This window comes from Podarcis cretensis (assembly GCF_951804945.1).
Source record: "Podarcis cretensis genome assembly, chromosome: 10".
In the NCBI taxonomy this organism is placed as follows: Eukaryota; Metazoa; Chordata; class Lepidosauria; order Squamata; family Lacertidae; genus Podarcis; species Podarcis cretensis.
This window is the reverse complement of record NC_137179.1, coordinates 17,355,052-17,379,688: the sequence shown is the minus strand read 5'-3', so window position 1 is coordinate 17,379,688 and position 24,637 is coordinate 17,355,052. Positions and strand designations below refer to the sequence as shown.

The 24,637-nt window shown below is 43.9% G+C and overlaps 1 protein-coding gene across 8 annotated transcripts; it reads right to left on the bottom strand.

The window, feature by feature from the left end:
- Positions 1-652: 652 nt before the first annotated feature.
- On the bottom strand, positions 653-17,343 carry LOC307226077 (perilipin-3-like). 8 transcript variants are annotated; one of them, XR_013843317.1, is made up of 9 exons: positions 7,008-7,586; positions 6,610-6,703; positions 6,229-6,424; positions 5,480-5,562; positions 4,915-5,179; positions 3,011-3,207; positions 1,451-1,579; positions 780-1,374; positions 653-749 (listed from the first exon to the last, which is right to left on the bottom strand). XR_013843317.1 is itself a non-coding variant. In XM_079994491.1 (8 exons), the coding sequence occupies exons 2-8, from the start codon at positions 6,676-6,678 to the stop codon at positions 1,027-1,029; spliced, it is 1,287 nt and encodes a 428-aa protein (XP_079850617.1). In that variant the 5' UTR covers positions 6,679-6,703; positions 17,015-17,343; the 3' UTR covers positions 653-1,026. The 8 variants fall into 8 exon arrangements, 7 of the variants coding, with proteins under 7 accessions (XP_079850617.1, XP_079850616.1, XP_079850618.1 ...); XM_079994491.1 differs by lacking the exon at positions 7,008-7,586 and adding an exon at positions 17,015-17,343 and having other exon boundaries at positions 653-1,374; XM_079994490.1 differs by lacking the exon at positions 7,008-7,586 and adding an exon at positions 10,660-10,747 and having other exon boundaries at positions 653-1,374.
- Between the last annotated feature and the right edge of the window lie 7,294 nt (positions 17,344-24,637).

Genomic DNA, 24,637 nt, shown 5'->3' with positions numbered 1-24,637 from the left:
GGCTGCCATTTAAAATTGTATTATGTTGCCGATTTATGTATTATATTTGTTGCTTACTGCGAAAAAAAATGGCTTATAGTGATTGACAGTTGCCTAGAATGCTGTAGCAGGAGCTCTGGGATATTATGGGAAATTTTAAATGGTTGCCAGGGCAGCTGTCAGATTACCAGGATGCCAAGGCCCCAGCAGTTGCCAAGCGTACCAAGTGCTGGTGGCAAGCCTCCACTACACATTGGCTATCCTGTACAATGGGCTTGCACCTCCCACCATTAAATGCAGCCCTAGGCACTTGTGAACAAGCGCAAACAAAGCAGCGGTGGTTTAAGTAATGTTCCAAAGTGTGACTCTGCCTCATGCCATGACTGGCCTACACATGTTCAGGAATGCCTACCTGTCCGTCAATTTTTGCTCTCCACCTGCAGTAGGGCACCCTGTTGGGGGGGGAGGGGAGTATGGGAGGCTGTCTGTGGCTTGTAAGTCACAAGCTGGCTACCAATATTCTACAAAAGGCCATGCCGCTAATCTTTTAGAAGAGACCCCTCTCATTTGTTTTATTATGTCCCAGTTTGCTGAGCACCTTACAGCAGCACCTGGCAAACAAATTTGGGCTTTGTTTTGTCCCCAGCAGCCAGAGAGACACTGGAGACCGGTGTTGGAATGCAGCAGTGTTTATTTGGCCTTCTTTAAACACTTTCCCCCAAAAGCAAGACAATTCACAGGATTTGACAACTACAAGTCATGCATTGTTCCTATGGGGCAGCGACAGCAGGGTTCCCAACTATACCAGTTTTGACCATTATTTAATTACCACCACTTCAATATTAGCAGCTTTGCTCTACAACATTTTGAAATATTAAATAAATAAAGTGACTGTTTTGGATATTTACAATTCTGAGAGTTCAGCCAGCACAAAGATGCTCTTCTTCTACACTGTACAGGGCTCACCTGCCACGAAGTTATCAAAATACAGTGCTGACATCTAGAGCAAAAAGAGTGCATAGCAGGCTTGTTGCAAGAGGTCTTGCCTTAATCTGCTGGTTCTGAAACTTCAGCAGGCAGCTTGCCAGAGAGCACGAAAGGCCCCACCAGCCAGGAGAGAGGGGTGTTGTGAGTGACATATTCCAGCAGCTCATCCACGTATTCTTGCGCTTTCTGCACTGTCTGGCGGCTCTGGGCCAGGAGGGTGCTGGAGAGGTCCTGGAAGGATCTGACCGTGGAAGCGGCAGCATGAAGTTCTCCAGTGCTTTGGCCAACTTTCTGCACCTTATCCTCCAGGCTAGAAGGGAATCCTTGGATGCTGGACACCAGGGTTTGGCTAACGGTCTGCAGACGATGGATCAGGTACTGAAACATTGTCAGGGTTTGGCTTTCTACCTGTTGAGACAAGCAAGCCATTACTGACAAGCTGTATTTCCTAACGGGGACAGGCAAAACCATTGCAAAGACATACCTCTAGCTGCACCATATCTTTGTTATCCTTTGCTTCTGGGTTTGCCTTGTTCCATTCGATCAACATCTGGCTAAGCTTCTTTTCACCCTCATGAAAGGTCTGTCCCACACCTTGTTTCATGTATTCAATCTGGAGGGGAACAACACACACTAGTTTAACTTTCAACAGGAACTAAGTAGTCAACATGGCCAAATTCAAATAAGCTGGGTAAAGTGTGCCCCCCCCCCCAGACAAATCTCTGTGTGTGGTGTCAGGAATGGCTTCCTTGGGCCTCTGGTTCAAAAAGCTACATAGCACTTTTAAAAAGCCAATTATGTTACTATAGGGGTTTTTTGGTAATCCCTCCCCCTACCTGGCCTGGTTTCCCTGGCAACGCTTCCCCCAGGTGGGATTGGACAACTCACTGGGGTAGGCGGGGACCTCCAGGTATCCCACCTGAGGGAAGGCAAAGCCTATGCTGATGGGGCCACTCCAGATCCAGGGCTGCACGCGTCCCCGCAAAGGGCGCCCCCCGTTTTAAGTGGGGAGCGGTCATTGTGGTTTTTTCGGCTCCCTTTTTGCTAATAGAAACAAATGGCAAGTGGCTGAAATTTGGAGATATTGGTTCCTACTATGCTGGTGACTAGATTATGTAACAAGTCTACTTTCCCCAGGATACGTTTACCCAAGTGTGTTGGAACAAGGTTGAAGCAATACCATCTATGGAACTCCCTCTATGATGGATGGGAAAACTGTGGCTCTCCTGGTGTTGCTGGAACACATCTCAACTTGCCCTTGACTGTTGGCCATGCTGGCTGGGGCTGAAGAGAGCTGAACATCTGGAGGACCAGAGGTTCCCTATCCTTGTTTTGCCTTGCAATTTGTCACCCATCTTTTCTGGATAAGTTATCCAAGTCAGAAGAATATCAAAAGGCATCAGATGGAAACATCAGTGTAAGCTTCATTCCTTCAAGGGCCCTTTGAGATTTCTAAAGAGATATGTGTGTATGTGTGTGTGTACACAAAGCTAATAGAGCATTCCTCAGCTCAGGGATGGGGAACCCATGAATTATGAGCTTAGCCTAGTCAGGAATGATGGGAGGTGTAGTCTAAGAAACCACTGGAGGAGCTACAGGTTTCCCACACCCACACCTTAAGCCCCATATAAGTGCTTGCCACAAATTTGCATTTGGGAAACTCCCAAAGGGTCCAGTATCACATAACCTGGACTATGCATCCCTTGCATATAAGCGCCAAAGTTCATATAGTGCAGGTGTGGAAAACCTCTAGCTTCCCAGATGCTTGCTGAGCTACAATTCCCATCAGCCCCACCAAGTCATGGCCAATAGCCATGACAGGAGTTGTGGTTCAGCAACGTCTAGAGGGCCAAATGTCCCCCCACCCAAATACCATAAACTAAGCAAGGTTCCCCTTGGGAGTCAAATTCCATTCCATTTAAAGAAAACATGGACTCTGAAATTGCAGCTTTAAAATATTTGATTGCTCAGGTGCTTTTCTATAATTAAAAGGGCGATTTGCAGTGGCACAGGACAGTCTTAAAAGGGGAGACCAAGCTCATACCATGTGAATTATCTGCTGGAGCTGGGAGAGAGACTCGTGGATCCTTTGCCTGGCTCGTCTGATCTTCGCCACAGCGTGCAAGTAGGCCCTTTGGCGGAGTCTGCTTGAAAGGGAGCCCAAGCGCACCAGATATTCCTGCTGCTCACACTGCTGCACCGGAACCACATTGCCATCCTTTGCAGCTGCTGTAATCTCAGCTAAGGAAGAGAAGACCACAGTGGATTCAGCAGGGGGCAGCCTTGATGTCTCATGCTCCTTTAGTAATAATAATAATAATTTTTTATTTATACCCCACCCTCCCCAGCCAAGGCCGGGCTCAGAGCGGCTTGCAAACAATAATAAGAACAAGAAGAATGATTACAACTTAAAAACAAAAATAAAATACAACATTAAAATAATGGAACATTAAAATATTAAAATGTAGCCTCATCGCAGGAGGAGAAGGAAAAGAAAAAGAGAGAGAGAGAGAGAGAGGGGGGTGGGGAGGGAGGGAATCAAATTGGCTCCAAGCCAAAGGCCAGGCGGAACAACTCTGTCTTACATGCCCTGCGGAAAGAAATCAGATCCTGCAGGGCCCTGGTCTCATGAGGCAGAGCGTTCCACCAGGCCGGAGCCAGAGTTGAAAAGGCCCTGGCTCTGGTTGAAGCCAATCTAACTTCCTTAGGGCCCGGGACCACTAGGGTGTTGCTATTTATGGACCTTAAGGCTCTCCGTGGGGCATACCGGGAGAGGCGGTCCCGTAGGTACGAGGGTCCTAGGCCGTGAAGGGCTTTAAAGGTCAAAAGCAGCACCTTAAATCTGACCCTGTACTCCACTGGGAGCCAGTGCAGCTTGAAAAGCACTGGGTGAATATGCTCCCATGGCAGAGACCCCGTGAGGAGCCTCGCTGCAGCATTCTGCACCCGCTGGAGTTTCTGGGACAGCTTCAAGGGCAGCCCCATGAATCATGTGTAGGGAAGGAAAGTTTCACTGCCCATTTGAAGGGGTACCATGGCAGGGAATCTAGGAACTGATTGCTAAATTCACATTTGAAGGCAAGGGCTGGTGCACAAAGTGTGTTTTCCAATCGCTGCCGCATACAATACCGTATTTCGGTGCCTAGTGGAAAGCTACATTTTCATAGCACAGTTTCTATTGTTCAGTGCAAGGCATGCAGCTGTAGATTTGGAGGAGGGGAGTACAATGTGGGTCCCAATGATGAAGATATGAACAACACAGTAATCCCCAGATAACTGCACAATGTCTTGCGGGCTTTTACATTTGAGGTTTCCTGTCCAAACTGAAGTCAGATGGGGAGAGATTGAAAAGCAACCCTGCTGCTCTCCTTCCCTCACCCCAAACACCAGCCGTTGCACCAATGCCCTGCTGCTTGAAAGAGTCAAGAGTCATCCCATTACAATTACACACTGAAACAGATTTCCTACCAGTTTATAGAATCAAAAAGCTGTAGAGTTGGAAGGGATCCCCCCCCCAGGGTTATGTAGTCCAACCCCCTGCAATGCAACAATCCTGTCTACGGGTGTCCCTGGGTGGGCTCAAACCATCAACCTTATGGCGAACAGCCAGACACATTGACCCATTGAACAGATATCTGAAAGACTGTTTCCTTCTGTATATACCTGCCTGCAGGTTGAGATCTTCAGAGGCCTTGTTAGATGCCCTACCAACTAAAGTAGTTTGGTTGATGGGAACATGAAACAGGGCCTTATCTGTGGTAACACCCCCCCCCCAAAAAAAAGGAGGCAAGACTAGTCCCTTCTCTAGCATTTTAGGCAGGTAATGAAAACATTTCTGTTTGGAATGGCTTTTTAAAACCTCTTGCAATATATTTACATAACTGGCATTGAACTCTGCTTCTCCTTGACTTCTTTAGGAAAGAGGTCATTGATTTTTAAGTTACATACCCAGTTCTTCATCTGTTATGGGGAGATATTCATCTATCAGGTCTTCAGATCTGCCAAGCATTGCCTCAGCACCACTGACAGCTATCTGGCCCATTCTGGATTCCATAACGGTGGTCAGACTCTGGCCAATAGCAGACTTGGTTGCTTCCATGCCATCCTGCACAGCTTCTTTCGTCATGCCTACAACTCCAGACAGCTTGCCGGCAATGGCGTCCTTAGCGTTTGCCACTTTGGACGACACCATCTCCTTGGTGTCAGAAGCAACCTGCGAGGCAGCGAGAAACCACACGTCGTTTCCATACAAATACTCGCCGGCAATGTAACAGAACCATGCCCTTATCTTGTACGGAAGGATAATATTTATTGAAAGTGAAAATAATAAGAGCAAGCACATGTAATCATGTGCATACTTGGGCTGACTTGTTACTTGACTAGAAAATGTTCTTGAAATAAGAAGAGAAGATGCCCAGGTGCTAATAAGGGCCATGGAAAACAGGCCTGACATTATCTCTGCCTCCCTGGACTTTGGCTCCTAAGGTCCCAACCTAGCTGCACCACAGCTTACCTTATCAGCTGACATCTGAAGAATTGGCAGCTTCTCTTCCAGGGCATCCAAGCCCCGGGAAGCATACTCATTTGCTGCTGCAACTACAAATACAGAAGATTGTTATCTTATTGCTTTCTACTATGCCAATATGAGAAACCCAGTGTATTTCCAAGTCTTCATTTTCACAAGCTTTAACTTTCCCATCTACAAACACACCTTTTGCAGTTTTTAAGAGGGTTGCAACTTTAAGAGGCTGGCCTTATTATTCTAGAACCTTTCTAGATTTGTAAGGGCAATTTGAAAGCCTCACCCCAGGGATGGGAAGCTGCCATGAATGCAGCTGGGATAAGTAGAGAAGGCGGGTGCAGAAACCAGGGCAATGTCACCAGTTTTCAAGCACAGCTAAGAGCTCTCCATGATGTTACACATTCATACATGCCCCACAGTGACGGAGTTCCAGTCCAGTAGCACCGAAGGAAGTATCAAGGACACAGGCTACCTGAATTTCACCACTACTCAGTTGCTAGAAATGGTAGACCAGTTCTCAATTTTATTTTATTTTAAAGCATTTACTTTGCTCCCATGGAAAAATTCCTATGGACACCCATGCATGCAATATATCTCATGATATAATCTGAACATGCAAACCACCTCCACTTATTAAGCAGGAAGTTACTCCATGGACATTGCATCAATAGGTATTTTTGTCCCTGGTATTTCGCCTACACTGTTGGACAAGCTTGCTTAGAAGTCTGCTCTTGACTTACTCTGGGGTTCAAGTTTAGTCAGGATAGGTTGAGCAGTGCTGACCGCCACTTCTTTCAGGGTCTTCATGCCCTTCTCGGCAGCATCACAGACAGACTTCACATAGGGGTGGCTGCCCTTGGTAGAGTTGTAGGCGTTCGCAGCCATGTCATAGGCAGAGCTAACCAATGGCATGCTGACTACTCTTCTCAAGACATTCTACACAGGGAGGAAATATTTCATCAGAGTGTGGTACATACAACCTGTGTAGCCCTGCAAAACCAATTTGAGCTAGGACTAACCTACACTCGTCGTTTAAAACACTTTGTACAAAACATGCAATAATGCATTTTGGAGGCTGTTCATTGCATAGACTTGTTCACAGCCCATTTTTCCGAACTCACCTCCTCCTGTGCAGATGCCTCCTGCATCTTGTCATGGGAAGACATATTTCCTTGACTGCTGGAAGACATAACTTGGCACTGCAACTAGCAAGAGCTGGAAAAGGAGGTCAACAGTTAATTTGCCACAGAAGAGTTGCATTGGCCTAACAAGTACTGAACAAGACAAGTCACTCTCATTTGAGTTTTGGCTCTTATCTCTTTAAGAACTTAAGTGAAACTCCTAAAACAGAAATGTTTGTAGCTAGCAGCTCACGAAACCCATCACTACAATGCTGAAAAAGATGACACCCCAGTTCTCTCTTAAGCGGAGAGGACTATTCCCCAAATGGGAATAGGTCTGTGCAACTTGGAACACTGGTCCATCTCACTTAATAGTGTCTACACCTGGGGTCACCAACCTTTTTGGGCCATTGGGCACACCTGGAACTTTGAGAACGTGCCATGATCCCCAGTCACAAAATGGCTACTATAGGGCATAGAACAAAATGGCTGCTGCAAAGGTGTGGCACGACACAAAATGGCTGCAGCATCTAAAACAGCAGAAGAGACAGGATCACGAAATGATCTGTATCAGCCAATTCTAGCACCAAATGAAAAGTGGGCATGTTTATGAGGACGTATTTGATGTCAAAGAGACTGACCCAATGCAAAGAGGAACCACGCAAAAGTAACAAACAGCTTTATACTGAATATCTTTTGAGGAGATTCTTACTGACATCTTTCATTTGTGCCTTGCAGGAACAGGCACACTGATTCACACAGGTGCTGCATTAGGAAGCCCTGTGGTACACTGCTCTTCCTGCCTGGAACTTCTGGGGTTCAAACCTGGGATCTTGTGCATGCCAAGCAGACTGTAGTGCTAAGTGACCATACTAAGATATTATCACCAAGTTCCAGTTAACTCAGCAAGATCTATTTTTGAATAAAGGACCACATCAGCACAAGGAAGTGTTGCAACATAACCACTTATTAAGACATTTATAATTTCCTACATTTCTTTTTAAGTTCTCATTGCTAAAGACTGCCACTCTACAGCATTAGGAAAGAAGGCTTGGCTCTCTTGCTTTGCATCTGCAGAGCGGAAGCTGCTGCTCTCAGCTTACTTATATTTCCTTTCTTTCCCCCAGAAATAAGCCAAAAAGATCAACAGCCATACAGAGCCTGGCAACAAACACCTTCACAGACTGAAAGCAAATGGGACACACTTTCAAAACAATGCACCATGCACACCTATCACAATCCCAAACCCTTTTTACTAACCCTCTTACCTGTAGGGGAAAACCACCAAAAGAGCACACTAGTCACCCATACAGTTCCCCTTTTAAATAACTGTGATGATGTCCTGGAGTCAGGGTAAGGTCAAGAGAACCAATGAAAATAGTAGCATTCTTTCCCCAATCAGTTAGGAATAGAAGACAGGTGGAATATGTCAAATAAGGAACCCTGATAGAGGGTGAGAATGACATTGCTTCTCACCTGTGCTCTGTTTGCTACTGGTCTATTAGTAGCAAAGCTCTTACTCAGATTTAATTCTCTCACTTGCTTTCTTTTTAAAGTAAGATTTTATTAAGACATTTCATAATACAGTATAATAAAAACAAGCTAACTACTCTAAACAAAACAAAGAAAGAAGAGCGAGATAGCCCTTTTCACAGGTAGATTTAATTCTCCATAGTGGGTTATTAAGGTGCTAGTCCCTGCTGTTCCTAGTTTGTGTTATTGCTTTCCTAACCTATCCTGAGGAATCACTGAAAGTCACCGTTTATATTTGGCCCAGTTTATGATCACAACAGCCTTCTTAGATGGAAAGGGAGCCATATGCCTTTTCAAAACAGAAATTATATAAAATGGGAATAAAGCTTTAATAACTAGGATTGCCTTTTTAAATATATTTTGGACAGGACTCCTCTGCTTTTGACAGCTTCAGGACAATCAGCATTTCAGTGAATGAAACTTTGAGCATGAAATGCAATGTTAGCTTTACCTGATGAATTCCCGCCTGCCATGCTTTAGTTAAAGAAATAAGCACCCTGCCAGAAGAAAATCAAAGCACTGTTACTGTGAAGTAAACTTCACTGACTTCAGTAGGGCTTACTTCTGAGTAAACATGTTTCGGATCACAGTGTGAGAGTACTTGCACATCTTGTCTGAATGGAAGATTTTCATATTGCCACACTACATTTTGTTTTTCTATTTAACATGTTCGTATGCAGTATGTTTCGTCTTTTCTTTTCATATTTTCTGTCTATAGTTGACTTACAACTCTGTGGCTTCCAATGCCACACGGTAGACAGTGAACCATGTCTCATATGGTACTTTCAGCCACATGATGAGCCAGCTTCCATACTGCTGAGAAACAGATGGAACTAGGGCCACAGGAATGCTCATCTTTTCACATGCTCAGAGACCACACATGACCAATTCTCCATGTGACGAGAGCTACCAAGCTGCTACCAAGCAGTCACAACGTGACCAGTGCTTGTTCAAAACCACTGCTTGTGGATGTTTCCCACTCACCAACTTTTGTGGCTGAAATTATCCATGATGTCCAACACGGCAGAGCATCACTTGGGAGGCGATGCTCTGGATTCCTCTCCATCTAGGCTTCAGGCTGTATATATGTGTAAATAAACCATATATCCTAAAGGCACCACAGATCCCACTGTGCCTTATTGTCCCACAGGAAACACAAACCCTGGGATCTCACATAGCGCAGAGATAGAGGTTAACAATATATTTGCATTTTAACTCTTTGCAGAACCCTCTGCTGTTAACATTCTGAACTCCCCCAATTAGCATAGCTTCCACCCTTAATTGATGGGGATCCCAGCAAGAAACAATAATAATAATTGTTATGGATTGCTCATCCCTTCCATACATCATCTTTGCACACTGAATAATTCCTCCCTAGAAGTGGACAGCACACCATCTCGCTGCAGAGTGGAAAATTTCAATTGCGAGGGGTAAGCTTCCAGAAAGCTGAGGGCAAGCAAGGACAGCTGTTGAATAAAGAGCTGCTTACTGTACTGCTTTTGGCTGTACACAAGGCTGGCCTAACTTCTTGCTGAAGCAGAGACATTAAGTCAAGCAGAATACTTTTAAAATAGATGAGAATTGAAAGGCTCTTTCTCTCTCCATTTTTGATACCTGTCTCTAGCAGGCTGTGTTTAGTCTGAGGCTCAGAGCATTCGTGGTTTGGGATTCCTCTTTTTTTAAAAAAAAAAACAACATACACAGCTCAACCTCAGTTTTGCTGCCCCGTTGTAGCCATGTAAGCAACTTTAAAAAAGGGTGTGTGTGTGTGTGTGAATTGAAGCAAGCAAGGGCTAAAGAACCAGCCACAGGATCTGCCCTTAATTCTCCCCTCCTCTCGCAGAGTTAGGACTAGAAAAATCTGCCTCACAGGGATGTTGTGAGGAAGAAAAGCGGGAGAACCATGTACACCATTTTGAGCTTCTTTGAGGAAAGGAGGGATGTAACTAATAATTAGTATAAAAGCAAATACATAAATATTCTTATTATGTACCTCAGCCAATCAATCATGGGTGTTCACATCACATGAACAACCGGTGTATGAATTATTGATCTGTACACATGTGCAGTTTCTCAGAATGTGCACAATCTATGTAAAGTGTACAGTTTAAGGCAGGCACCTTGGTTATACTGTTTTCGATGCCTGGTAAAACATTTATTTTTGTTTACCCAAGCCTACATGCAATTTTATTGTATACATTTCTTTTCAAAACTGTATCTATATTTTGATCATTTCACTACATCTTCTGTTTCCTTTGCCTTTTAAATTATTTTACACCATTTCGTGTAAAGCCTTTATTTCTTATTAAGGGGTATATCCATTTGGCTAATGCAAACAACCCTTCAGATGTTACAAGTGGAGTCTCCCCTCCCCTCCACCCCGCCCCACACCCGGTCATTCTAAAACATCCTCAGTGTCTAGGAACACAATCTGAGGCTGTCATGAACAAGTGTGGCAGGTCACCCTCATGGAGAAATTGACATGGCAATTAAGCGACAGGAGGACGCAGCACACACCTGCAATATGGAAATAAGGAACATTTGGATCTGAAGAAAATGGCACTAAATAAAAATTCGTGGAATTGCTCATAAAGCTGTTACAGCAGCTTACAGCGAAATGATTCCCTCCAGTGCTCACCAACCTGATGCCCTCCAGAGTTTTTGAACTTCTGATGTATTCCAAAACATCAGGAGGGCAAGCTGTCAGCTTTCAGGTTTGAAAATAAGGGATCAGCAGCCTCGAAAATAAGGGATCTTCAGCCTCATCTGTCCCGGGGAGCCTCAAAAATAAGGGATCAGCAGCCTCACCTGTCCCGGAGACAGTCTACGGGATATCTAACAATCCGGGATAGCAGTGGGAATAAGGGAATTTCCCACAAAAAAAGGGAAGGTTGACAGCTATGAGGACAAGAGGTTGGTGAAAGCTGACCTAGAGTGTAATCTTGTCCCTGGGAGAGCAAGTGGACTGCGGGTGGAGATTGTTGATTTGTAGCATCCAAGTGCACAGCGGAATGATGAGGAATACGTGCCAACATGCTCTATATTGCTTTATTTACATTTTCAAAGCTGGTAGATTACAGAAAAACATCTTTACTCTGCCGGAGCAGAAAATGGCATCCTCTCTCCTCTGAAGCTCAGAGAGAAACACACTGTGTGAGAACAGTGAAAAACAGGAAACCAGTGTACGTCACATCCAGTCTCCTTTTCCCGTGGGAAAACTCCAACAGTAACTCTGTGGAATGTAAACATTGTCTTGTGACAAGCCTTTCGCTGCACAGTGAAGAGAGCAGAAACCAACATCCTCCCCCTTTCTGTGAACACCACTGGGCAGCGTGTTCGTACAATATCAGTACAAACCCAACTTCTGCACATAGGTACAGTGTTGATCCCTTGATACAATCTTGGACAATACATCAGCAGGAATTTCATTACCTGGCATATAGGACACCGTTACGAGTCCCTTCTGAATACGTTCCCTAGCATGTTGCACCTTCAGTTGCAAGTGCTTCGTGCTTTGCTTACAACCTTCAGAATTCAGCAAAGCCAAACATGCTTTGTTGTCCTGGTAAACCTGGATTGGACATTTGACAGGAATTTTCATGTCTTTGCACAATTGTAACAACCATTCACAATCCTTAAGTGAATAAGACAGTGCATTCAGTTCAGCTTCACAAGTACTTAAGCTAACTGTTGTTTGCTTCTTGCATGACCAATCAAAAAGACCCTGATTGTACATGTAGCAAACTCCAGACGTGCTTTTCCTGTCTGTAGTGTCACTTCCAAAACTTGCATCTGCAAATATCTCAAGACCACCAGACTTCTGATTGTTAAATCTCAGCCTGTAATGCATAGTGCCTTTCAAATACCGCGCTATGCGTTTCAGAGCTTTCCAATCCTTAACAGTAGGATTGTTGACTTGTCTGCTTAGCAAATTACAGCTAACAGCAATGTCTGGTCTTGAACATCTGGCAATAAAGTTTAGCTTGCCTAGCACACTTCTGTACAGTGTAGTGTCAGAAAATGCTTCTTCAGTGTCATCTACCTGATAACCTGTTATCATCGGTGTGTCTACAGGGTTAGCATCCATCAGGTTTAGTTTGCTTAACACATCAGCAATTTTCTGTGACTGGTGTACTAGAATGTTACCATCTTGATCTCTCTCTATTTCCAGAGATAGGTAGTTGTTTACCTCACCAAGATCTTTCATGTCAAAGTGTTCTTTCAGTTGAGCTAGGGCGTTATTGTACATTGTGACATCTTTCCAAAAGAATAAAAGATCATCAACATAAAACAAACAATACAGTTTCTTTTGCCCCTCCTCTTTGACAAATACACATGGATCAGCTTTCCCTTGCTGAAAACCTAGAGAAAACAATACTTCAGTGAGTTTTGTGTGCCAACACCGTGCACTTTGTTTGAGACCATAAAGGGACTTTTTCAGAGCACAAACAAATCCCTGTTTTACCTGTACGCCATCAGGTGGAAGCATATAAAGTGATTCATTTAGAGATCCGTACAGAAAAGCTGTATTCACATCGTGGTGACTAATGTGTAAATTCTCCTCTGCAGCTAGCTTGAGCATAAGCCTAATGCTCTCATACCTCACTGTGGGTGAGTAGGTCTCGTGATAGTCTTCACCTGGTACCTGTGCAAAACCTCTGGCTACCAATCTGGCTTTGTGTCTGACTATCTTACCATTTTGATCAGTCTTCGCTTTGAAGACCCATTTGCTTCCAAGCAGTTTCATTCCTGGAACTACTGGAACTAGTTCCCATGTTTTGTTCCTTTCCAAGGAATCAAGCTCAGCCTTCATGGCATTTAACCATGGCTCAGCTTCCTTTGAATCCAAATCCTGGATTTCTTGAAAACTTGAAGGTTCAAATACCTTCTTGGAGCTTTTAACAGCTGTTACTGCTATCTTAGCAAACTCATCAGCAAATCTCTTTGGAGGTCTGCCTTTTGTGGCTCTTTGTGACCTGCGAATTAGCCTTAAGTCTTCAACACTCTCCTCTTCCTTCTTAGGAGAAAAGCGACCTATTGTGAACAATGGTTCCTCCAATTCCTGATCAGAGCTTTCAGAGGGTCGCATAGAGGCTTTCGCACTCTTGAAATCCTCTGAATCACCCGATTCAGTTTCAGACTCAGAATCAGCACTTTCATCAGTGGGTGTGGGTGGTTGTGGTTGCTTTTGACTATCCTCAGTCTCATCACTGTCATCAGGGTAACATTGGAAAATTCCCACATTCTCCCCCCACTTGGCATTGTACTCAACACTTCTTGTGAGCTTAATAGTCTTAGAGTCAGTCATCCTTATTCTGTAAGAACCTTTCTCATAACCTAGAAAGATACCATGCAAACCACGCTTGTCTAACTTGGAGTTTTGTGGTGAGTGAACCCACATGTCAGAACCAAAAATTTTCATGTGTTTAATGTATGGCTTCTTGCCAAACATCTTCTCATAGGGGGTACAACCAATCGCTGAAGATAACCTGCGATTATAACTGTAAGTGAAACATGAGAGAGCTTCGGCCCAATAACTCTCTGGAAGATTTGCATCATGCAGCAAGGTTTTTAACCCTTGAAGCAACGTCTGATTTGCCCGTTCCGCAAGTCCATTCTGCCATGGCGAGCGAGGACTAGACAAATCGTGTTGAATTCCTTTCTCAGACAGAAAAGTTTCAAACTGCTGAGAAGTGAATTCTCCCCCGCGATCTGTGAAAAGAGTCTTTACCTTCTTACCATGCACATTTTCCAACCAAGCACAGAATTCCTTGAACCTTGGAAAAGCCTCTGATTTCTGCTTGAGATTGTACACATAAATATACCTGGAAAATGCATCAATGAGAACCATGAAGTACCTATTTCCACCCAAAGAGGGTGCTAGTGGTCCAACCAAATCAGCATGAACAATTTGGTATGGTTCTGTAGCTTGCCTACTAGACACCTTACCTTTCGCAGCCATTTTCACCTTGTTTGCTGCGCATGCCTTGCACTTCATGTGGTACCTGCAGGGTTTAATAGTCATACCTTCAACCAAGGCAGGCATTTTAGATACTGCCTCAAAACCCAAATGACCAAATTTTCGATGAAAATCATGAATACATTCTGCATGCAAACTTTTGTTAGAACCTGCAATGCAACAAGTGTCATCCTGCACAACATCATCATAATACAAAACATATAAACGATCAACATATTCAGCATACAATACATAATCATTTTTCTTTGTGATGATGCACCTTTTGTTCTTAAAGGAAACGTCAATGTTCCGCTCATTCAGCTGTCCAACGCTGAGCAAATTATGTTTAGCATCTGGAACATAAAGTACATTCTGTATCGATAAGTCCAAACTGTGAAGAACAACAGTTCCGTAGCCTTTACTGGGAATTGTGTGGTCATCCGCCTGGTGAATCGCACCTTCCTGCGGTGTAAAAGACACGAACAGTCGCTTATCGTTGCACATGTGGTGGGTTGCCGCTGAATCAACAACGAAGAAAGATCTAGACGTCTTCTGGACCTCTGCAACTTTTGGAGTGAAGCGTGAGACCATTGCTTTGTGCTGCGTTGTCCTGGACACCGGACCTTTGCCTTTGCTCTGGCCTTTTCCACGCGATGAGCTTCCGCTGCGCTGCTCTGTCTTGGCCCTGGGATATTTGCATTCCCTCTTCATATGGCCTAGACGTCCACAGGAGTAGCATTTCACTGCCTTCAAAGCTTTGGCGCCATCTGGTGGTTCCACTGCACTATGGGATGACGTCTGTGAAGACTCCCCCTTTCCCATGCAGCCAGCACCCCGGCGATCTGCTTCATTCTGAATCATGGCAGTATTACAGGCTACTCTGAGCTGAGCATGTGGCTGATTGACATCAGATTCCCCACTTGCATCAGCCAGCCTTCTGCAGCTAGCCATCTTATGCAGCTTGTTAAAATAAAACATAGAAGATTCAGCTTCTGTCCTCAAGTGAGCCTCTCTCAAAGCGCCCCAAATTTCTCTGGCTGAGGTCTTATCACGCAATAGACAGAGCTCTTCTGGGGATACTATCAATGTAAGAGTTCCCCTTGCTTTGGAATCTTTAGCCTTCCATGCATCTGTAACTGGAGCTGGGGGGGTGTCTGTAATAACTTCAAACAGACCCTCTTTCCGCAGAATAGCCTCTGCATAGATAACCCAGTCCGTATAATTTTTCTTATTGAGCTTGGGAATCCCACAAGCATCCTGAAGGGCCATCATGACTCTGGCATTAGCCTTCTGCGTCATCTCTGCTGCTTTAAACAAGCTGCTTTATACAAGCTGCATCTCTGCTGCTTCAAGCCTCATTCCAAAGGCAAGTTCAAAAGTGCTTTCTCTCTGCCCTAAATCATGCTGCGTCACTGTTATCAGCAGCTGCTTCAGCCCAAAAGTTACTTTCGATTTCCCCAGCATAGGCATAGCCGCTGCCTGTAGCCGGCAAACGGACATAAAAGTTCAAAGTCCAGCCATAAAGCCATTAAATAGAAGCTGGCAGGCTGCTCGGAGCAGTAGCACATACCTCATCAATCATCTTGACGCGCAGATACCGTCCGATCCGTCCCTCTGCATTCCGATCCTTTTTCCGGAATTCCAATGACTGCGTCTTCTGGGCCCATAACCAAAATGTTGATTTGTAGCATCCAAGTGCACAGCGGAATGATGAGGAATACGTGCCAACATGCTCTATATTGCTTTATTTACATTTTCAAAGCTGGTAGATTACAGAAAAACATCTTTACTCTGCCGGAGCAGAAAATGGCATCCTCTCTCCTCTGAAGCTCAGAGAGAAACACACTGTGTGAGAACAGTGAAAAACAGGAAACCAGTGTACGTCACATCCAGTCTCCTTTTCCCGTGGGAAAACTCCAACAGTAACTCTGTGGAATGTAAACATTGTCTTGTGACAAGCCTTTCGCTGCACAGTGAAGAGAGCAGAAACCAACAGAGATCTGACCTTACAGACCTGGAGCTGAGGTACTTATTTTTTCTCCCACTGTGAGAAAAAGACTGAAAAACTGATAAACACTTTTCAAAATGAGGAACAATGAAATGAAATGTACAAATGAACCCCAGATGCACGAAGGAAAAGAAGTTTCAGACAGGGCCCCACAGCTGTTTACATTGCTGAGAACTGTGAATAAGAAAGCCGCTGGGGTGACAGAAGTCCTCTTTGAAGGGCTGTGTGCCTTAAATATAAAGAATCATGATATGGGAGATCAGGCAGCACCTTGGAGTTGCCCATCAACACTTAGCCCCTAGAGAGCAGACTGATCGCGAGTCTTCTCCACAGCGAGAAGGTATTTATATTTAAATTTTAGTAACTATTTCTAAATTTGCTCCTGGACATATACTTTGTACAAATCAATATCCTCTTTTGTGATTTGTTAATTGGCCACCCTTGAAATTAGAGCCAGTTGCAGGCCAGGTGGCAATACATTTCTGTTGTCCATGTTAAGTGGCTATATGGCCCAGGGCTGTGTATGTTCTCTCATTTACTCTGCATCATCTAGTGCACTCTCGCTTCTAATTTAGGGAGCAGTGTGCACATGATGGTAGACACCATCCATACCTATCCTGTTGTTTCTTATGAAATGCTACATTTTGATGAGTTTCCCCCCTAAACCAGCGGCAATCCAAACCGAGAAAAGGAACGACCTAGCTGCGTTTTAAGCTACTAATGTCTACTTCCAGATGCAAACACAGATTCCCCAAAAGCGATCAACTTTAATGCAAGTCACGTGCATGGAGTCACTTCAGATTAAGCCCATGTTTCTCTTTTGCCTCCTTGTAGATAAAGAAAACAACAAAACTTTGGATACTTGGACGGAACCTAAGCCTGGATTTAAAAATAATAATAATAACCTGAATGCCTGTATTCCTTTGTTCTCATTTTCTTAGCTGAGTAGGTTTGGCAGGTTCAAGTTATTCAGCAAGGGGAAGATGGTTATCACCAATTAATTTCACTATGAATGAATGGGCACTGTAGTGCTTATCTTGTATTCACTGGAGCTGCACATGGAACCGTCACAAACTGTCCCATGGCCATTTGGCCCTACTATGTACAAAGGTAGGTTTCCCCTCCATCCAATACCCAAGTGTGTATGCCTATTGGCCAAGTGATACACAGTTGGGGATAAGACTTCACATGCTTGATGAAGTGGATTCTAGTCCATTACAGCCGGCAATATATCTGTTAGTTGCCAAGATGCAGCAAGACTGTGTGTGTGTGTGTGTGTGTGTGTGTGTGTGTGTGTGTGTGAAACATGTAGTGACAGAAAGGCATTCTGATAGAGATCAATAAAGTATTTTGATGGCGGAAGGGTGAGGTTCAATATTAAATTAAAAATTGAATCCCAAAGTGATCCAAATTGTACTGAAAATAATTAGAAGCTTAGTGCTCAGGGCTCACCGTCTCTTGTGGCTAACACAGTACAGTTACAGCATATCTAAAGCACATGAACAGGTCCGTCCCCCCCCCCCCCCCCGCAAGAATCCTGGGAACTCTAGTTTGTTAAGTGTACTGAGAATCACCCTTTGGATTCTACTTGCCTCAGTCTGCCTCATGGCCCTGGTAGGCTCTAAGGTGAACTCGCTTGATGGGTCTTTCATCCAAGAAGGAAGCACTTATCAGCTGGAACGCTGATAGAAAGGAAACTTGTTGAGTTATAGTTTCCACAGCAATGTAACTCTCACTCCTTTACAATAAGGCCTTTCAAGATACTGTCAAAGTACTGGGGAATGTGACCTCCTTGCTTGATAAGCAGAGGCTAATGGAAAGCAAACAGGCTTGGTACCACTGCCCTTTTCTGATGCTTTGTTCAAAGGCATATCGTGAATTGTTATGGTTTTCTTGTTGTCCTTTGTGGGGTTAGAAATCCATCAAGACTGATCCGTGGCCTTAGACAATTCACCACTTTTTCAGCCTGTAGCAACGTCTGTAGTATGGTTATAGCTATAATGGGAGTGCTGTAACAATTGCTAAATTAAATGTCCCCCAAACTAATTTACCTAGTTTGCTGTCCATCCTACCATATTTTAATCAATGGTGCTTGGTTTCATATATATATATATATATGTACATGAATGAAGCAATGCATATCTGAGTATATATCTTTCCTTCTAACAGCAAACTCAATTGGAGGGTGATAACAGGCCTGTTGCCCAAAATGGGCCACTGAGGAACAAAAGGGAAATACCAGCATGCTTGGAGGAACCCCAAGGTTTGCAGAGTTACGTTTTTATGATTTGTTTCACAAGATTTATCTACTGCTTGCTCAAATCTCAAAGCAGTTTACAAAAAGTATAAGACAAATATTTAAAACATCCAAAAATAAATAAAACACTAAGCTAAAACCTAGATTAAAGCACATGTTGACATTCTGTATGTTTTGGTAGGCCTCCCTAAATTGGCCACATGCTGTGATTGGGCAAGGAGTATTGCTGGGGAGAATGTTATGTTGCTAAAGTGTGGGAGGGGTCAGAGGTCTTAAATACAGGGCTCGCAGCCTGGGGCCTTCTCTTGGGCTGCGTGCAACGGATCACCCACCCACCCTCCCTGAAAAGGGGGGGTTCGTTGTCCTCTGACCTTGCTATGCCTGTCATGGGGTCGTCTGCCTTGGGGCAGGGGCCTGGTAGGAATTTTGTCCATTTGGCTGATTGGCTGTTGCCATTTGGTTTTTGCCTACTGCGTAGCAAATCGTCACAACTTGTAAGGTTGGTGGTTAGGCATTGGTTAAAATTGGTTGGTGGAGGGGTAAGTGCCTACCCCTCCAATGGTAGTGCTGAAAGGGAATTCTGTTAAAGGAATCCAGGGGCTTACATCCCTTTCCTCCTAGTCCCTGGCATCAGACTTGGGCCGTGCCAGCCCCAGGGGGCATGAGGGTGAGAGATGAGGGACTGATGCCCAGCTTCATTTCTCTCCGTATGGTTATCCCAGACTGGCTCCTGCTGGAATCCGGAAGTCAGTTCTGTCCCTGGGGCAAGGACAGAGTGTCGTAACCAATGCCTAAGCAACCACTCACGTGTGTGTATTTAAATAAAGTTGTGGCCAAATTCATGCCAAAAACCTTAAACAAAAATTGATGTGTGAAGTGTGACTTATTGGGGTGGCCTGGGGGACCTCGATGCACTAAACAAAAATGTTTTCAGCAGACAACAGAAACATTACAGTGAAAGCACTTGTCTGAGGTCAATAGGCAGGAAGTTCCAAAGTTTGAGTGCTACCACACTAAAAAAAAAGGTTTCTTACAAACGCAGAGTGTATATTATGTGGCACCTATTACAGAGGCAGCTCTGCAAATTGAAGTGGTTGAGGTATTTGAAAAACCCACACCAAAGAACACCCAGGACTGAGCATGCTCAGAATTTTTGAGTGACGATTTTGAGTGACAATTAAAAAGGAAATGAGGCATCTAATCATAAGCCTGCATTTTTATTAAGGCTTGATCAGGGCCTGTATCTTAAAATGAGCTTAAAGATTTTCAAATGTTCATGCCAGGCAGAAGAGCAGCTGCCTAAGAACCTTGGCAATGTTTTTACTCCTAGACAAGGGGGCCCCCTGATTTATAGCAGAAAACAATTCTCAAAGTCGTAAAAAGGGAATTACAGGCTGACAGCCAAGGTTACACTGACCCTACATATTACAGAAGATAAAAAAAAGAGATAAACATAATTAAGAGTGGGTAAATAGTAAAATAAAACCATGTGCCTCCCATTAAACTTGAGCCATATTTTCCTAAGGTTGAAAGGTCAAGAGCAGTGAAAAAGGCAACTGGCTTGGCTGGAGAAGAGAGTATTTTGGGAAGTCTTTTTCTAAAGTTGTTCCTTTCTTAAACTGAGATCCTTTTAAGATTTCTTTTCCTTTTAAAAGGTTATCTATGTTATGTATTAAATATATATTGGCTTAAATGTAATTATGCAAAGGAATTAGAAGCTAAGAAATGTTAAATCCTTATGCTAGATTCTTATTTCATATAGTTGGAAGAGATCACAGGGGCCATCAGCCACCAGCCCCCCTTGCCAAGCAGGAAACATCATTAGAGCATTTGTCAAGCTTTTGTTTAGAGACCTCCAAAGGAAGGAGATCTTTCAGTGATGATCCTTGACATCTGTTTAAGATAAAAATTTGAGATTAAACCATTTGTTTTGGAGGGCAATAGGGCAAGGAGGGCAAGAGGTGAGCTGGTAATTAAGGTTCCTTGTTAAGACACATGTAAGATATATTACTACTTATTTGTCATTTATAGATAGAAGAATATATAGCTTTTTGTTTCCCAAAAAAGGGCATGAGGAAATGGGTGTATCTTTTGTGACTGGTTCTAGCAAACAGCCAATAGGAATTTCAACCAGGCTGATTGGACAGGCAGCCACAGGAGGAGCAAGGGGGCTGGATTAAGGAAATATAAGTGCTGGCCAGAATGGCAGGAGGCCAGGCCAGAGCTTGGTAACCATATACCACTGTGCCTCATATTTATTTGTCTGACAAATAAATTATTATTTTAATTTCTCTATTGCTGCGTTGAATATTTCATTCCAGCTAAGCGTTAACCACAAGCAGGGTGCTACAGAAAAACAGAGCAAGAATTTCTTTAGCTCCTTGCAACTTTTACTGCCATAAGGACCCTTCTTTCCTTTTAAGAGAGCTTAGACTCAAAGGCTCTTAATGCAGCAGAAAAGCTTTCGTTGGTTGGTGACCAGGTTACATCAACTGATAATTATGTAGATAAATGTTGCGTATATGACTCCCTATTTATCTTTCGTCCTTGGGGAGCTTTTTCTGTGACCTCTCTGATGAAGCCAGAGTGTGACTCTCAAGGTTTTGAGAGTCACACAGTTGCTTCATAAAGCGTGTTCTCCATAAGAGCACATGTTGCGGTGGGGGCCAAAAAGGCCACCCCACTGTTGTTGGGCAAATTGGCCACATGCTGTGATTGGGCAAGGAGTGTTGCTGGGGAGAATGTTATATTGCTAAAGTGTGGGAGGGGTCAGAGGTCTTAAATACAGGGCTCACAGCCTTGGGCTGCGTGCACTGAATCACCTGCCCACCCTCCCTGAAAAAGGGGAGGGGGCGTTCGTTGTCCTCTGACCTTGCTATGCCTGTCATGGGGTCATCTGCCTTGGGGCAGGGGCCTGGTAGGAATTTTGTCCATTTGGCTGATTGGCTGTTGCCATTTGGTTTTTGCCATTTGGTTGTTTTTTTGGGGGGGTGGCATGGGGGACCTTGACGCTCAACAGGTTCTGAAAGCGGGGAAAGAGAGAGAGAAAGATTGTGTTTAATATTTATAGATCAGGTAAATTTATTTTGATTGGTCTGGAAAATCCCTTTGGGAGGTTAAAAAAATAATAACCAATATGGGAAGTTGGTTACTGGCAGATGTGTGAGGCATATACCGGAGAAAGCTGAGGTGAAGTCGGATAGCTGAGGCCTGAATATTAAGCTATTCTTTGGTGTGATAACTATTATTTGCTGGTGAAGAGTAGGACACAGAGGCCATCCTGTGTAAAGATCTTACTGGAATAAATAGCTTATTTTTTTAGCAGCTCTATTATTTTTAGCTGCTCTATTATTAATGTTGCTAATATTGTTTGAGTACTGATTGCCGTATGGATTTGTTAACCATATGACTATTGCTGTAATTCTGATGTTCAGCTTATTTTTCAGTTGCTGCTTTGTTAATAAAATAAAAAAATTCCTTCCAGTAGCACCTTACAGACCAACTAAGTTTGTTATTGGTATGAGCTTTCATGTGCATGCACACTTCTTTAGATACAGTCATACCTCTTATTACGTTTGCTTCATGATACGTTTTTTCAGGATGCGTCCCACGGCGACCTGGAAGTACTGGAAAGGGTTACTTCCAGGTTTCGCTGCTCTTTGCCGCTTGTGCATGCACAGAGGCGCAGAATGACGTCACGCGGATGTGCAGAAGTGTCAAATCGCAGACGCGCGTGCGCAGATGTGCTGCTGCGGGTTGCATTCTGCTCATGTTGCAAACAGGGCTCTGGAACGGATCCCGTTCACAACCAGAGGTACCACTGTGCACTGAAACAGAACTCACCAGACCCTTATATACAGTGAGAGGGTGGGGAGGGGTATTACTCAGAAGGGTGGTGGGAATGGGTGATTGGCTGATAGGTGTGGTAAACCTGTTGACGACTGTTAACGACTGCAATTGGTCTTACAAGAAAAAGCAATGGGTGAGATGACTAAAAATAGCTTCATTGTGTATAAGGAGATAAGAATCCAATGTCACTATTCAGACCAGGTCTCTCCATGGTTTTAAGTTTGGTAATAAGTTGCAATTCAGCAACTTCTCTTCCCAGTCTTTGTTAATAGTGTTTTACAGATGGTTGCAGCAGGAGAGAGAGACACCTTGGCTTCTTCAGCAGCCTGACTCATCTCTGCCTCAGCTGCCCTCGTCTCTAGCTTCCACTTTTGGACTTCTTTCTGGCACAGACTCTCCCTGCTCACTAAACCCTGTTACCTCTTCAGCTTCCAAACACTTCCTCCTCCCAGGCTTCTCCCTCTGACCACTCATTGCCATCCCACCACCAATCCCCAGGCTCTGAGTCTTTTGTCCTGTGGGGGTTCCCCAGCTCGTGCCTCCCCACCATTCTTCTGGGTCCATTCCAGATGACTTGGCCACAAGAAGAGACAGTGGTGGTGCATGGGAACCGTCTAACAAGAAATATAAAGGCATCTTATATGCCAGCTGGACCCATTAACTCAAGAAAATATCAAGAACCTTCCTGGATCAGACCAGAAGCCTATCTAGTCCAATATTCTGTTGCCACAGTAGCAAAGCAGATGCTTATAGGAAACCCACAAGATGAGAGCAATGCTTGTGTTCTGCAGCAGCTGATATTCAGAGTCCTATTGATACAGGGAAGTAGTAAAACGATCATGATTAGTAGCCATTTCTAGTCTTAACTTCTATATGGATGTTTCTATATAGATGTTTCAGGGAAGTGAGAATCGGTAGCAATGGGAAACTTCAACTGCCCTGAGAAGTCAGCGATAAAATTCAAAACTAACATAATGAAATTCGCGAGATGCAGATGTCATAATTTGCCTTTAACGCATGGTTATAAGATGGAAGAACTGGAACTTGGCCGCAGTACATGAGAGAAGCATCTTGGAAATCTAGCCGATCACAAGCTGAACATGAGACAAGAGTGTGATGCAGCTGAATTAATGTGATTTTAGGCTGTTCTAATGAAACCATCATTGACAAGTCATGGGAATTAACAGTTCCATTTTATGTTTGCCCTGTTGCAAACCTAAGGCCTTTTGTGTCCAATTATGGGCGCCACACTTTAAGAAAGAGGAGGGTAATATAAAGATGGTCAGTGGTGTAGAAAACAAGTCTGATGAGGAAAGGTTGGAGAAACTTTGTGGGTTTAGCCTGGAGACAATAAATCAAGACCACAGAAAGGGCGTAGCACTGGCTAATACTTGTCAAATACCTGAAAGTCTGTCATGGATAACAGGGCAGACTTGTTATTTGCTGCCTCAGTGGGTCAGACTAGATATAATGGTCTTGAGGGCAGATTTTGGTTGAACACGAATAGAAATTTCTTGACATTAAGGGAGTTTGACAGTGGAACCATCTGCCTGGAGTGGTAGTTGCTGGAAGTTTCCCAAGAGGCTCAAGTCATATAGCTTTATAGTTCCTGCATTGAGGAGCATTCGACTAGATGATCTACCAGGCTCCCTCCAACAGGGGCAGAATCTGGTAATCTTTTGTAATATGGCGCATTTTTGTGTGAGGCAAAAAATGTGGCACCCCCTGGATGGATATTCTCAATTTTAGTACCCACTTTGTGGAGGAACTGCCTTCCCCTTTTCACTGAATCCAGTGCTGCACTCCCAACTCTGTGTTTCTATTAAAATAATTTGCATTTTCAGCAGAAAATTTGTTGTGTTTATTGGATGCCCATAGAGGCCCCAGCACAAATTCTCTTTTTCAAAGGTGTTGTTGGTGTGTGGCAAAAATCAGGACCCTTACCACACAAAGTGGAACTGCACAATTGTAAGCTCCTTTTGGGGGTGAGTTATTGGCAATAATTAAGTCCATGAAACCTCATTACTTTTCAAAGATATGCACGCTTTGATGAATTATATCCCTACTTGAAAGTTGTAATGGAGTTACGGGGTTGTGTGTACTAACCCTCAGTTGAATACATGGTGCTTCAACACTACGCGTTGTCAGCCTCCATACAAAGATGGATTTACACTCCCTCCACTTATCTGATGTGTGACCACAAAGATGATAAATATGAGAACAAGTCCCGAGAGCTATGCTTTGTGGTTGGCAATTTAGCATACTTGTCTTTCCCATTTACAGCAAAAAACCACTAATCTTAATGCTTCTGGAAAACCACCAAGTGAGACCTGTTGCTCCCCAAAAATAGGCATTCAGTGACATTCTGCCTCAGCACATAGAGGGTCTGATACAGACATAATAGATAACCGATTTTGATTTT

Coding starts and splice junctions, on each gene's coding strand:
- LOC307226077 (XM_079994491.1), bottom strand. CDS start 6,678: ATGTCTTCCAGCAGTCAAGGAAATATGTCTTCCCATGACAAGATGCAG. Junction 5,563..6,228: donor GACTAAACTTGAACCCCAGA/GTAAGTCAAGAG, acceptor CTGTATTTGTAG/TTGCAGCAGCAAATGAGTAT. Junction 5,180..5,479: donor TTCAGATGTCAGCTGATAAG/GTAAGCTGTGGT, acceptor GCTGCCTCGCAG/GTTGCTTCTGACACCAAGGA.